The 12853-nt window shown below is 35.8% G+C and overlaps 1 protein-coding gene across 1 annotated transcript; it reads right to left on the bottom strand.

The window, feature by feature from the left end:
* Positions 1-1522: 1522 nt before the first annotated feature.
* LOC126979825 (charged multivesicular body protein 3) lies at positions 1523-11193 on the bottom strand. The gene is made up of 7 exons (XM_050829385.1): positions 11008-11193; positions 10868-10928; positions 10574-10753; positions 9198-9238; positions 8614-8787; positions 8159-8316; positions 1523-6874 (listed from the first exon to the last, which is right to left on the bottom strand). Exons 1-6 carry the CDS (start codon positions 11050-11052, stop codon positions 8164-8166), a joined length of 654 nt encoding a protein of 217 aa, XP_050685342.1. The 5' UTR covers positions 11053-11193; the 3' UTR covers positions 1523-6874; positions 8159-8163.
* Between the last annotated feature and the right edge of the window lie 1660 nt (positions 11194-12853).

A 12853-nucleotide genomic window follows, 5' to 3' on the forward strand; every position in this document is an offset into this window, starting at 1 on the left:
GGCACAAAGCTACCTGACCGATGAATGTTCATGGAGGATTTTGTGCACTCACGGTGGGCACTCTGAGTATGTTTTTGCTATATATATATATATATTTTGTATCAAAAGAAACAACGTGAGGTTGCGTGTTATGCGTAGTGGCATTGTATGCACACGTACATCTTCGTGGGTGTAATGTTGCTAGATTTTAGGAAAAAAATTAAATAATTTTTGGAACTGTTACTATTGACGTGTAAGTATAATGCGATTCGTAGTTCTGATGCGGGTTTGTATTCGATTTTAATTTCGGCGACTTCACTGAGTATATTTTATTAATCTAAGTGTGTACGACTCATACCAATACTTAAGATTGTCTTGATCAGCTGATAGGTCACTCTTATATCAAGTCTCTATTTAGCGCCGCAAAACACTGATGTTAGATAACAATCGTCGCCGACCCTCACACAGATGATAGGTGAGATTAGTGCGACCACGTTTAAACTCATTAAAATCAGTTGTAAACAGTGGCACGAGAGGGACTCCATCGTTATAGGCCTAAAATCGACAAAGGAATGACACCCAAAGTAATAAAAAAAATCATCGATTCTCGCTTAAAATTTTTAGAGACTGAGCGTTTGGAGATTAAATAAAAAACTGCTTGAGTAGTATGAAGACTGTGAGGAATATGTGGAAGATATATTATATATTTTACTTCAGATATATATCGTATATATACAAAATCCTTAAAACTAGTTAACCAATTACAATTGTTACTTAAAAAATATTTACAAGTTTAGAAAATACACACCGATACTAAAGCTTACATTTTGACCAATAGTTAAACGTTTCATTCGATAAGAATTGAGAATAATATTAGGTATGTATTCTATCTCGCTCTAAAACTAATGCAGTAAGCCGGCCAGCGATCGTGTGTAAACTCGCATCGATCCTCGATCATCCGATGTCAATGAGCATTGAGCACCCACTCTGTCGCTCATTGAATAAATTGAATGAATAGTGATCGACCCCACGACGCTTTAGTAGAGTACGCTCGGCCTTGCTGTGAGGTTGTGTAACGCGGAGCATATGACTGATCACGTGAGTATGTATATCTGCGGTCTTCGAGAGAACGTGACGATGCTTGTACTTCGATGAGATGACTACTGGTGATCTGCATGATTCTATGATATGACTTGATGTACAACATTATGAAATGGTTCTTATAAGAGCTAATAAAATAATATGTTCTTTTAAGAACGAATCTTTTGGCATACGCTTATAACAGTTAATATGCACGATTAATATTTCTACGACTATAATGCTACGAAGTTATTACGTTACAAGTTAGATATTAGACATTTGTATTAATTGATGTTATTGGTTGTAGGTACAGCTACAAATTCATGGTGACGGGACACAAACAATTTTAAATTTGCCGCCAAGTCGTAAAACAAATGACAAATGAATAGATACCTAATCGATAAAAACTGTCACCCTCATATTAAATATTTCTCATCTCACACGAGGAAAAAATAAAAACCAATTATTTGTGTTAAAATTTATTATATACAAATATTATAACAATTATCTGTTAAGCTTATGAAGCTCGTAAATAAGAAAATTCAAAGTAAATCTAGGATTAGTAGGTACTTTTAAGTGTCAATAGTTTTTTTCTTTGACCCATTCATTATGCTGTTGGAAATGATCATTGAAACAATATTTTCTATAAAAATGAAACCAACAATAGACTACACGATTGCAAATTATAAATCAAATAATAAAATCCAGAAAGTCGTTTGTATTTTTGAAAGTAAAAGAATAGATTTTCACGAAAACGCTCTCTACCTACGATCTGAAGTAAAAATGTTACAAACTCTCAAATTTTAAAGCCATTTGCATGTCATGGTTTCAATGAAGAAAAACAATAAATATAGAACTACCTCCTTAAAATATTTTTGTATAGGAATATCCGTATAACAAATCGTAATTCAAAATTATAAAAAGGAATACCTATAACAATGTGACATAGTTAAACGGCAAAGTAAATTTAATTAAAATTAAACGAACATAATTTATAATTACATCTTTAACGTGTCTCTACTGCACAGTACCATACCATGACGTACTATCGACACATCAAGCACAGAAAGAAACCTGGCACGGACTTCTATGCCTAAAGGCTAGTATTGATTATTGTGAGTAATGAGTTCAAATATGCAACGTGAGTGGTGTCTAATACAACAAAATAATAATATACGGAAGGAATGTTTGAGTATAGTCGATTCTTTATACCTACACTTGGCCGGAGTGCTAGCACAGGGGAAATTGCTCCTAGTTCCTTTGATGCCCGCTCCAGACCCCAACAGGCTACACGATGGAACGGCAGTGCGAGCGTGAGGATCGGTGTGCTCATGTCCCTCATCTTCCCTCGTCTCGCCTCGCTGGCGCTTCGCTTCGTGTCGGCTTTTCGGGCGTGAGTCAAAGGACGCGAAGGGGCGAGACGTGACAATCAACCTCACTCTCGCGCTGAGAGCATGAGATATACTACTCGAGCGTCTAAAGCTCTGTTCGAACGGAGGCGAATAACGCGTGGGACGCGGGACGCGTTTTAGAGTAATTCGCTCGCTCGCTTAGCCTCTCAAACTAACGCGACTTCCCGCGTGTCATTTTTGGTTCTTCAGTGGAGTAACATCATGCATTGTGAGATCAAACTGTACCGCTCTTGTTTCGCTTCAACTTGAGCGACTACTCGCGTCAATTTGAACATGTCCATACAAGTTAGATGACATATTCGGCGCGAGCGACTTCCGTACCGCGTCCCCGTTATTCGCCTCAGTTTGAACAGACCTTAAGACATAGGCGCAGATATTCTGCTTAAACTGTTTGCTGCGCTTATTTAGTTAGGAATAAATACGTCACCACATTATTACCTCAAGTTTCCTATAGGTAGGTAGGCACGCTGCGATTTGCAAATGAAAATTAAAGATACCATTGGGGCATGGCTATTCGCAAAAAAAATAGAACACTCTTTTTATTGTACTAAGCCGATTACTAATCACTCACTTTAGTCAAATGTCACTTTTATCAAAGTATAAATTAGGCATACTAGATCTTATCACTAGCGTATCAAACATAATTATTAATGTTGATATTATTTGCATGGCACGCGACGGCTCTGCGATTGTTACACCTGTTGTAAAATATAGCTATCAGATAGCAAATTAGAAAACACGTTTAATTTATTTTATTTACTTAAAAATACTATTATTTTAATATTTATGTACTTATATTCTGGACAAAAAAAATGTGACTGTAAAAAAAAATATGGACGTTTTTTAAGTACCTTAGTTACGAAAATTTATTGTAGTAGGCCTTATTTTACGGAAATCCATAACTATCTACACGTTTTGAGTTTTATTGAGTGATAATTCCGCCAATATTCGACTCGACGAGTCTCGTGCCAGTTTGGCGAGTCAATATCTCCTAAGGATGCCTCGTGTAGAGGCGACACACGAGTTGAATCGTTTGAAGACAAATATTGGCGGAATTTATACTCAAGAAAACGCAAAACGTTTGGATATAGTAGTTACTCCATGGGTCACCAGGGGACTACTGAAAATCAGCGCTGTGTTGGTATTATACCAAGGCATCATGACGCTGAGGCAGTTACTTTTGATAACAATGACTGCTACACAGTACTTTTAAATAATTAAAACATCACTAGAACATTATACATTAATATATTTATGTTTTTTTTGCTTTTAAGATTTTTTTGGCGGAATTGTTTCATTATTTTTCTCTAACCTCTGTAATTCTTTTGTTTTGCTTGTATTATTCTGTGTGGCTTGACTTTATTCTATAATTCTAATGGAATTTCATAATTTTTTCTGCTAAACAACATAGTAGATACCTACCTAATACATTTATATATAACTTTTCCGCATTTGTACGAAATGAATGACGCACTTTCGGCACACATATCACATGAATACGAAGGCATTATCCTAATATAACGATTATATTTTAGTCTGACACGTTCCTGGCATCGCCATTGTATGGGACTGTGTAGTGATTACACTCGTTTAATATATATCTATAACAATACCTACATAACACATACAACTCTGTGAATTTCATTTAACAACAATACCTACTACCTATAAGTATATTATAAATAACATCAAATCACGTATGGGGAAGAGATGGTCACATCCGAAAGCGCCACATCAGGTAATGCGTCTTCAGTAGACTAAAATACAACTAAATAAAACCATAGTATTACGGCCGTTCCCAATATTCAGTCTATCTCCGGTTGTGGCCTACTTGAGATAAAAATCGTAACTATCGTCGACTTTTCCGTCCCAATAAACTTATTGACGGTAACTCACCTTATCCGTACACGCTGTCTGTCAATGGGAGGACGTATAGCTTACCAGCGATAGAAGTTTGTATGGAAATTGCAATTCACGCTTGTTAATATAAGGCGATAAGAATGACTTATCGGGTGTATTGGGACAGCTTCAGATTATTGACAGCTAATTTCTGACAGTAGAAGGTTGTAATTTATCTCTATCTGTAGATAGTATATTGGGAACGGCCATTAGACTATGTACTACCGATAATACGTAACAAATTTTATCTTGATCTTAGAGGAAGTAACACATAATATAACTCTTAACATTTAAATATGAAAAAGATATAAAATGATCGCTTCCTTTAAAAATTTACCTAACACTGTAGGGCCGCTCGAATTTAAAGTTAGTTTAGCTTTTAACGGCCAATTTTGATACACAGTGATTGTTCTTTCTATCGTTACCCTCCAAAGTTGAAAGATTCTGTTAAATATGTGTTACAAGTCAAGCAATAAACAACAGAACAACAAGGTTGATGCATCCAATACACGATAATTTATATTTATACAGCCCAGCCTTTCAGGCAATAGTAGTTAGCCATATTTTGTTAAATAACAGTTTATTATTCATTACTTATTTTTATTATTTATTTATTATTACTTTTTAAGAAAAAACTTAAACACTGGTTAAGTGAGCGACTATTTTACACGATAAATGAATTTCTGAACGCGAGTAATGTCATAACATAAAATGTTAAACTTTTTGTTAATAATTAATTAGACAATATTTATTATTATTATGTTAGTCTGTTATTATTTTATTATTATGTGAGTCTGTAATTCTGTATTATTTTTTAGTAGTGTAGACATATATCATCTAATCTTGTTATGTGTTATTTACCTTATACTATTTACTGTATTAAATTAATTTGCATGCCTAGTTAAGCCTGGCGCAACATGTGAAACTGTAACATTATACCATCGTAACATACCATGTTTATATGCAAATAAAGAATTTCATTGATTGATTGATTTATATGAAATTGTTTAAACACGACTCATATATTGGATATATTGGAGCGCCTTACAAACTAATTTGTTTTGTATATTAAAGCCATTTTGAATACTGTATTTGATTGAGAAGTGTGGCCGTTGAGTTACTTGTATGTTCTTCTCACAAGCTCTACTTTTTCCAAACATAAGGTAGATTCAGTAATTCAAATAGATCTAAATATTCATAGTGACGATTTAAAACCGCTTAATTTAAGAATATTTGACTTTGACTTTAACATTTGTTATGCTCTCTCAGTGACAATCTCTGCCGACAATACATTCGCAATGAGACAAAATCTCATTTTTTTATGGAAAAGGAGCACAAATGAGCCTACGGGTCACATGGTGTTAAGTGATCACCGCCGCCCCCATTCTCTTGCAACACCAGAGGAATCACAGGAGCGTTGCCAGCAATCAAAGGGAGGTGTACGCGCTGTGTCCGTATGTCGTATCGTCCTGGAAACAACGGACAAGGAAGCTCATTCCACAGCTTTGAGTGGAATTGATTGAACACTCACTCCACAACAGCGGGTGTTCCCGGTTCTGAAGAGAGTAGAACAAACATACTAAAACTTATGAACGATGTGGGTATTGGACTACGGATTGGATTGGCTTAGTATATTATGCTTTTTCAACAAGATCCTAGAAAATGTTCAAAACAAAATGTGTTACGACTTTCAAAAGAATTGTTAAAAAACGTTTGTGTGGTAAAGGTTACTGTAACATAAATTACTTTCTGATTGATACCACCGATTTTGAATGGAGCGACCGCCAAAGGGCTATTAAATAATTAATTTTATTGTACCATTTTACATATTTAATAAAACCAGCAGAGTTTGTTGCGCCCGTTCTTCTCAGGTCTGAGGCATACTTTTTGGAATGAGCGACAGTTTTTGACTTTCAATAAGTGATATTATTTCCTATTTTTAATAAGCATATTTGAATTTGTTTTAGCGGTAGGTACTTACAGTTCTAATCCCGCATCGTCCATATTTTTTTATATAAGAGAGGGCATCTGAAAGAGACTCACATGCCCTACGGACATCTGCAACACCAGGGGTCAAGGAATGCGTTGCCGGTCTTTAAGGGTCTTGGGAGTATGCTCAATACTTGAAGGTTCCTAAGTAGTATCGGTTCAGGAAAACTGCAACCGGTAATCGATTCCACAAAGTGGCTGTGCGATGCAAGAAGTTCCTCGCAAAACTGACTGTATGTATGAAACTGATGATGTGTTTTAGGTTATTAATACAATATGTACAAGTTTATGGTGTTGCGCCGACCAAACTGTTTATTCTAACATCCGATTAGAAATTCATCAACATCTCATATAGAATGAACAATTTAATTGACAATCTGATTGCCCAGCATTATCTTTAAATACCTATTTCGACCACAACCACTTGTCTCATTATGTCTTGAATATCATACGCAGTTTTAACAATATTTAAAGCGTGAAATAAATACTTCGTGACTTCGATTTCTGTCCAAATCCTGAAAATAAATAAATTTGTTTAATTAAAAAATTAACGTAAGTTACTTAAGTTTTGCGATAAAAAAACGAAGAAAAAGTCCAGGGGTCTTTTTATAACAATATACAGAGATAACAATTTGTTTTCATCTGATGAAGAACCTTACCACAAGAAGTACCTTTTCGTCTTTTGTTTTGACTCTTCGAGTGCTAAGCACTCGCACATGCAATAATAAAAATATCTTTTTTTATGGAATAGGAGGACAAACGAGCGTACAGGTCACCTGTTGTTAAGTGATCACCGCCGCCCACAATCTCTTGCAACACCAGAGGAATCACAGGAGCGTTGCCGGCCTTTAAGGAAGGTGTACGCGCTTTTTTTGAAGTTACCCATGTCGTATCTGCGCTTTGTAGAGCGCTAGACTTTTCTTATCGACAACCAAAATTACAATACAACGAAAGCTTAAAAAATACAGGGGAGACAAAAGTTTTGGTTATGGATAGCTGGTGCCGTATTTTATTACGTACTGTGGTACGTAATAAAATACGGCAAATAAAATACATAGTCACCAGGATTCCACTTTTGCACAGTAACTAAAAAGCTATAAAAATCACAATAACTGACTATGTAGGGAAGATGTGTTCTTGTATGCATGAGAGGGTGTGTGCGTGTGTCTGTGTGAGAGGGTGTGTGTGCATGCGTACGAGAAGCTGCTAGGTTCATAGGCGAGCTAACCATTCGCGTGCAATTGTTCGACATTTGTAAATCTTTAGACCATATGGAATCCTTATTACTAGCATATCCATGCAGACGGACTCACTGATATCTCCACTTAGGCAAATTGTAGGTAGTAGTTAATGAGGCATGGAGCATAAAATTATGCTCAATTTTATACCGGAGCTACCGTACATAACGTAATACGTATAAGTAAGTGAAACTCCCTCGGCCCCTCGTGTTGCAGAAGTTGCCGATAGAAGGAATGCGTGGATAGCTGATGTTGTTTAAAGAAGCAGAATTCAAAATAGAATAAAAGAGCGACATCTCATGTCAATTTCCTCATACGCAATTATTGAAAGAAAGAAAGAAAGAAAATTATTTTATTATTGCAGTTGATTAGGTTAGGTATCAACTGTAAAGTAGACCCTGTACTACACCTACTTCACTTCAATTTTCTATTTGAGTGTGTTATGAATCCAGTGGACTCTAGCCGTTCCTACTGCCGTCGTAAAACTACATCATCCACGTCCACTTTTCCACATTAAAAGCCTAAGGAAACTTCTAAAATAAAAATATAATTTCAGCCTACCCTCATTACGATCGCAAAGCTTCAAGCCTAGACTGCATTTCATCTAGTTCAGTTTCATCCGGTTCCTCCTCCGTTTGCTTACTGGTGGAAGGTGCCGCAACAGCACTCGGAGGCGCCGGCGCTTCACCTAGCTTCCCTTGTGTTAACTCCCAGAGCACCTTTAAAAAAAAAATTAGACATGACCACCTATGACAACTCCGAAAAATACTCTACACCCAGTCCATTTATTTTGTACATTTTATGCAATTTACAAAGACCAATTCATCATGAAATAAATAAACCAAGTTTTAGCCTCTCTTTTCTCAATTCTCAAGAAAAAATTACTCTGTGTAAAGCAAATACATAAGTACCAACATATTTTATTCAACCATGTCTTCATACTGAAAACAATCGTAGTAGTTTGATAACTGAGATTGTTTCTAACTTGAGATGTTTCTCAAATGGTATACACTTACCTTGTCCACCTCACTCTGTGCCGCTTCCTCCATTTCCTCTTCATCCTCAACTGCAGACATGGTCTCATCCAGCATCTCCTCGATAATGCCGGCCCTCATCATCTCCTTGCTCATTTCTTGCATAGTATGAGCCACTTCAGGTAGACGAACCAATGCCTGCATAGCTTGCATTACCTAAGTATTATATAAAGACATCATCATCATCAGCAGCAACCGAAAGATAAAAATAAATAATAAAGATAAATACAATATTGCATTTTTTCCCCCTCAATTATACAAATAAAAATATGTTATTGACCGTTTTGAGCCCAGCCAGCCTGCGAATTAAAAGATTGAAAGCAAAATTTACAAAATGCTGTGGAATGAGCTTCCTTGTGCGGTTGTTCCGGGACAATATGACATGGGTACCTTCAAAAAAGCGCGTACACCTTCCTTGAAGGCCGGCAACGCTCTTGTGATTCCTCTGGTGTTGCAAGAGAATGTGGGTGGCGGTGATCACTTAACACCAGGTGACCCGTACACTTGTTTGTCCTCCTATTCCATAAAAAAAAGCCTCTAAATAATATTATTTGGAAATTAATTACCTCTGTAGATTTCGATAAGGCTCCAGCTACTCTTAATGTGGCTGAAAAATAATGTCAATATGTTTTAAATTACATATTTAATACACAAACAATAAGACTTATATTATTTTTTTTTTTCAGAGATTATAACACTCATTCAGGTTATACTTTCCCATATGGTCCATCAATATATGAAGTATGTAATCTGAAGTATTAGAATAACTACTGGTTGTTAACCGGCCTGCCGCTGGGCTGTATTAATGTTCTAACTTAACCTAACCTACCTTTAGTTTCTGGAAAAAGATTTGGTTTTCACATAAGTTTTAGCTTGGTATACCTATAATCAGCACAGGTTTTAGTAATCTCTGTATTTGCATCAATACTTTATTTTAATTCTGGTGCCACTTTTGCTAAAAAATAAGTAACTTTGAATTAAGTACTTAACCTCATTTCACTTTTAATCATCAAGATGGCTCAGAAGAGGAGGCTGTGACAAGCAGCGCATTTGAATCCAACACTTGCACTTCACTCAACTCTTCAGACACAGAAGCATGGGGCTTTGGAGAAGCCATGGTAGTCAAATGTTGAAAGCTAACGGAGTATGTCATTTGTATGAAAAGTAAACAAAAAAGGATCTCATGAGCCGTAAGTTTCCACAACCTAAAACTTTGCAAAACGCTTTCATTTAGTGACTACTATCGACAAAATAATATGGGTATTTAAATCGATGGTCCATATCGGAAAGTTTATCCCTCATTTATTAATGATTATTATAATTATTCAAAAGATATTGATCTGTGGCCCGGATCACTTGCCTCCATCACTATTTAAAACCCATCAATAACTAAGGTCAACAAGTCACAGAGGAACATATGCAAATTTATAAATATGTAAAACAACACTGGTCCTCCATAGGTAAAGATTTTCCACATTCATAACACTCACATTCTTAATCATATACTAATATCAATACAAAAAATATATTAAGTTACTTACAATATATTATTTATACCAGTTACCATACAACCAATATAGTTAGCTATATCAATTGATTTAAAATAAAATAAAATTATACTCTAATTCCATAGACAATGTTGGTTCTCTCTAATCTGCCTCCTGACAACTTAACCACCTCTTTGTTCAGTAAGTTGTCAATCGGTTACTAACGTTTTTAACACAAACGATCAGCAAGCCGGTCGAGCTTCAACAGTCACCTGACATGGTTGCCGTCTCATACCATATTCGGACATTAAGTGAAGCAATATGAGAAGTAATTGTAAATTCTAATAAACCGCTTATTTTAAAGACGAAGTTTTACTGGCTCGACCTTAAAAGCTTCAGATAGACTCTATAAAGATGATAACTGTATGTAAATGTACTGAAAAATGTGCACATACCTAATTGATTTTTCATCTGCATCTGTACAGAATTTAAATGTGCTTTACTGGTGTAAATTTTACTTATTGCCTTCCTTGATCTGATTATTTCTTTTGCCAATATTGTACACACTTGTTTATCATTCTTTGATGCTGCTTCCTTCAATGATCTTTTTATTTTATCTTCTTCTCTTTGAATTGCTGAAAAATGGGACACCAATATCAGTATAGATATGGTGAAAGTAGAGAAGAATAATAAAATATCCTTGTAAAAATGGGTGTAATTTTAGTGTACATTAATAAAAAAATTTATACCTCTAATTTGTCTATCTAAATTATATCCTTCTTTCCGTAGCCTGTGAGACCATTCATTTACCTTAAAACATATTTTTTATTTATTATTATTATATATAACTATATTTATCTTAACTTTTCTCAAAAACTAATGCACCAACCATTTCCTTGGGATTTCGCTCTGGAGATTTTCCAAATAACCCCATATTTAATAGATAAGCAAGGAATAATATATGAAATAGAAAACAATAAGAACTTTTTATATAGTATATTTATTTTGGGAAGGCTTAAAATGTAAATTGTAATGTTTATTTTTATTCATCAAGTTCGTGAGTCACACTCAAAACTCAAAGTCAAACTCAAAAGTCAAAAGCAGTACTGAAAACTGAAAAGTGATATCAAAAGTCAAATCTCAATCAATCAAAAAAATTTACATATGACAACTGACAGATGAGGCTTAGGACGCATTGCGGGTTTTTAACCGCGCGTAATTTTCTTGCCTAAATCCGCGTGCGGAGTCTCAACTATCACGCACTGCGGTAAAAATTCCGCGCGAGTTGAGTTTGTACTCAGTTTTCAGCCGAGACGCATGTAAATGGTCAACAGAATATAAGTATTTCGTATTTATTAAGTATTTAAAGCAATAATTCTAATTGACGCGATCGGCCACAGGACAAGGTCAAAGTGCGAGGCGAGATGCCCCGCCTTTTTCGATTGAGTCGCCCGCGCCGACCCCTCAGATGACGCTCTGATTCTATGCACCGAGTTCAGGGCGATGACCTTAGTTTACTGATACAATAAATAAGTCAGGTTTTCTCAAGACTATTGAAACCATTTAATATGAGATGTTATTTTTATTGTAGCATTTAATTGAAGGGTTTTGATTTTTTTATATTATTTTAGTGGTGTCTCCGCATCCTAGCAACACAGTGTATTAATAGTATGACAATTTATTAGTATTTGTGCTGTGCAACTACGGTTTAAGCTGTAGGTACATATGAAAAGAATAACTATATTTTCTTGCCACTTCTTCTCCTTGAGGCACTACCTTTACCAAGTGTTTGTAAACTGCAAAACATATAATATCTATATAAATTATATTGTTTAAGGCGTACATTTACAATCAGTTACGCGGTAATTCGTGTATGGATTTGATGTGCAAATTTTATGCTCAGGTCGATTGCGTTATTTTTGATTTTATGTATACTCGAATGAAGTGTATTTTAACATGCACATGTATTTAAGGCGCAATAATTGTAACTAAGCCGCAGCTCGTAGGGATTACGAACAAAGTTATGCACTTGACTTTTAAGACTGACCTGACCAAGTGGATATAATAATGAATAAAGTGTTAAATAATACAAAATTTTCGTTGTTTGTCGCTCCCCGCCAGCAACACGTGCGCCCTTCTCAGGTAACATGAATGAAATGGGTGTGTGGGCGGGGAAAAATGAAAATGGCCGCAGGCAGATGTGTCCAAACTTTATAATTGCAGGTTCAGAAAATACACACCAATACTAAAGCTTACATTTCAACCAATAGTAAAACGTTTCATTCAATAAGAATTGAGAATAATATTATGTGTTCTATCTCGCTCTAAAACTAATGCTATCGCAGTTTGTGTAAACTCGCGTCGAACCTCGATCATACGATGTCAATGAGCATTCCGCACCTACGCTGTTGCTCATTGATTAAAATTGCATGAATAGCGATCGACCCCCGAGTCCCGACGCGTCATTCGAGGACGCTCGGCCTTGCTGTGCGGTTGTGTAACGCGGAGCATATGACTGATCACGTGAGTATATCTGCGTTTATCTTGTGCGTTTCTTAATTTGCTGTAGTCGATCGTAGGTGATACGGTTATCGTCTCTATGCGACTTAATGCGTCGGCAATAATATTGTTTTTTCCACTGACGTGTCGAATATCGGTTGTGAATTCACTGATGAATAATAATTGGCGCGTTCGGCGTGGCGTTTCGTTTGCAGTATGTGTTTTATTCATAGCGA

The sequence above is a fragment of the Leptidea sinapis genome, chromosome 4 (genome assembly GCF_905404315.1).
Source record: "Leptidea sinapis chromosome 4, ilLepSina1.1, whole genome shotgun sequence".
NCBI classification, from domain to species: Eukaryota; Metazoa; Arthropoda; class Insecta; order Lepidoptera; family Pieridae; genus Leptidea; species Leptidea sinapis.

What these genes read in the sequence shown, in the direction of transcription:
- LOC126979825 (XM_050829385.1), bottom strand. Translation starts at nt 11,052, where the DNA reads ATGGGGTTATTTGGAAAATCTCCAGAGCGAAATCCCAAGGAAATG. An exon ending in TTTAGATAGACAAATTAGAG is followed by an intron (nt 10,754 to 10,867) that starts GTATAAATTTTT and finishes CCCATTTTTCAG; the next exon opens with CAATTCAAAGAGAAGAAGAT. An exon ending in CCTTATCGAAATCTACAGAG is followed by an intron (nt 8,788 to 9,197) that starts GTAATTAATTTC and finishes TATAATACTTAG; the next exon opens with GTAATGCAAGCTATGCAGGC.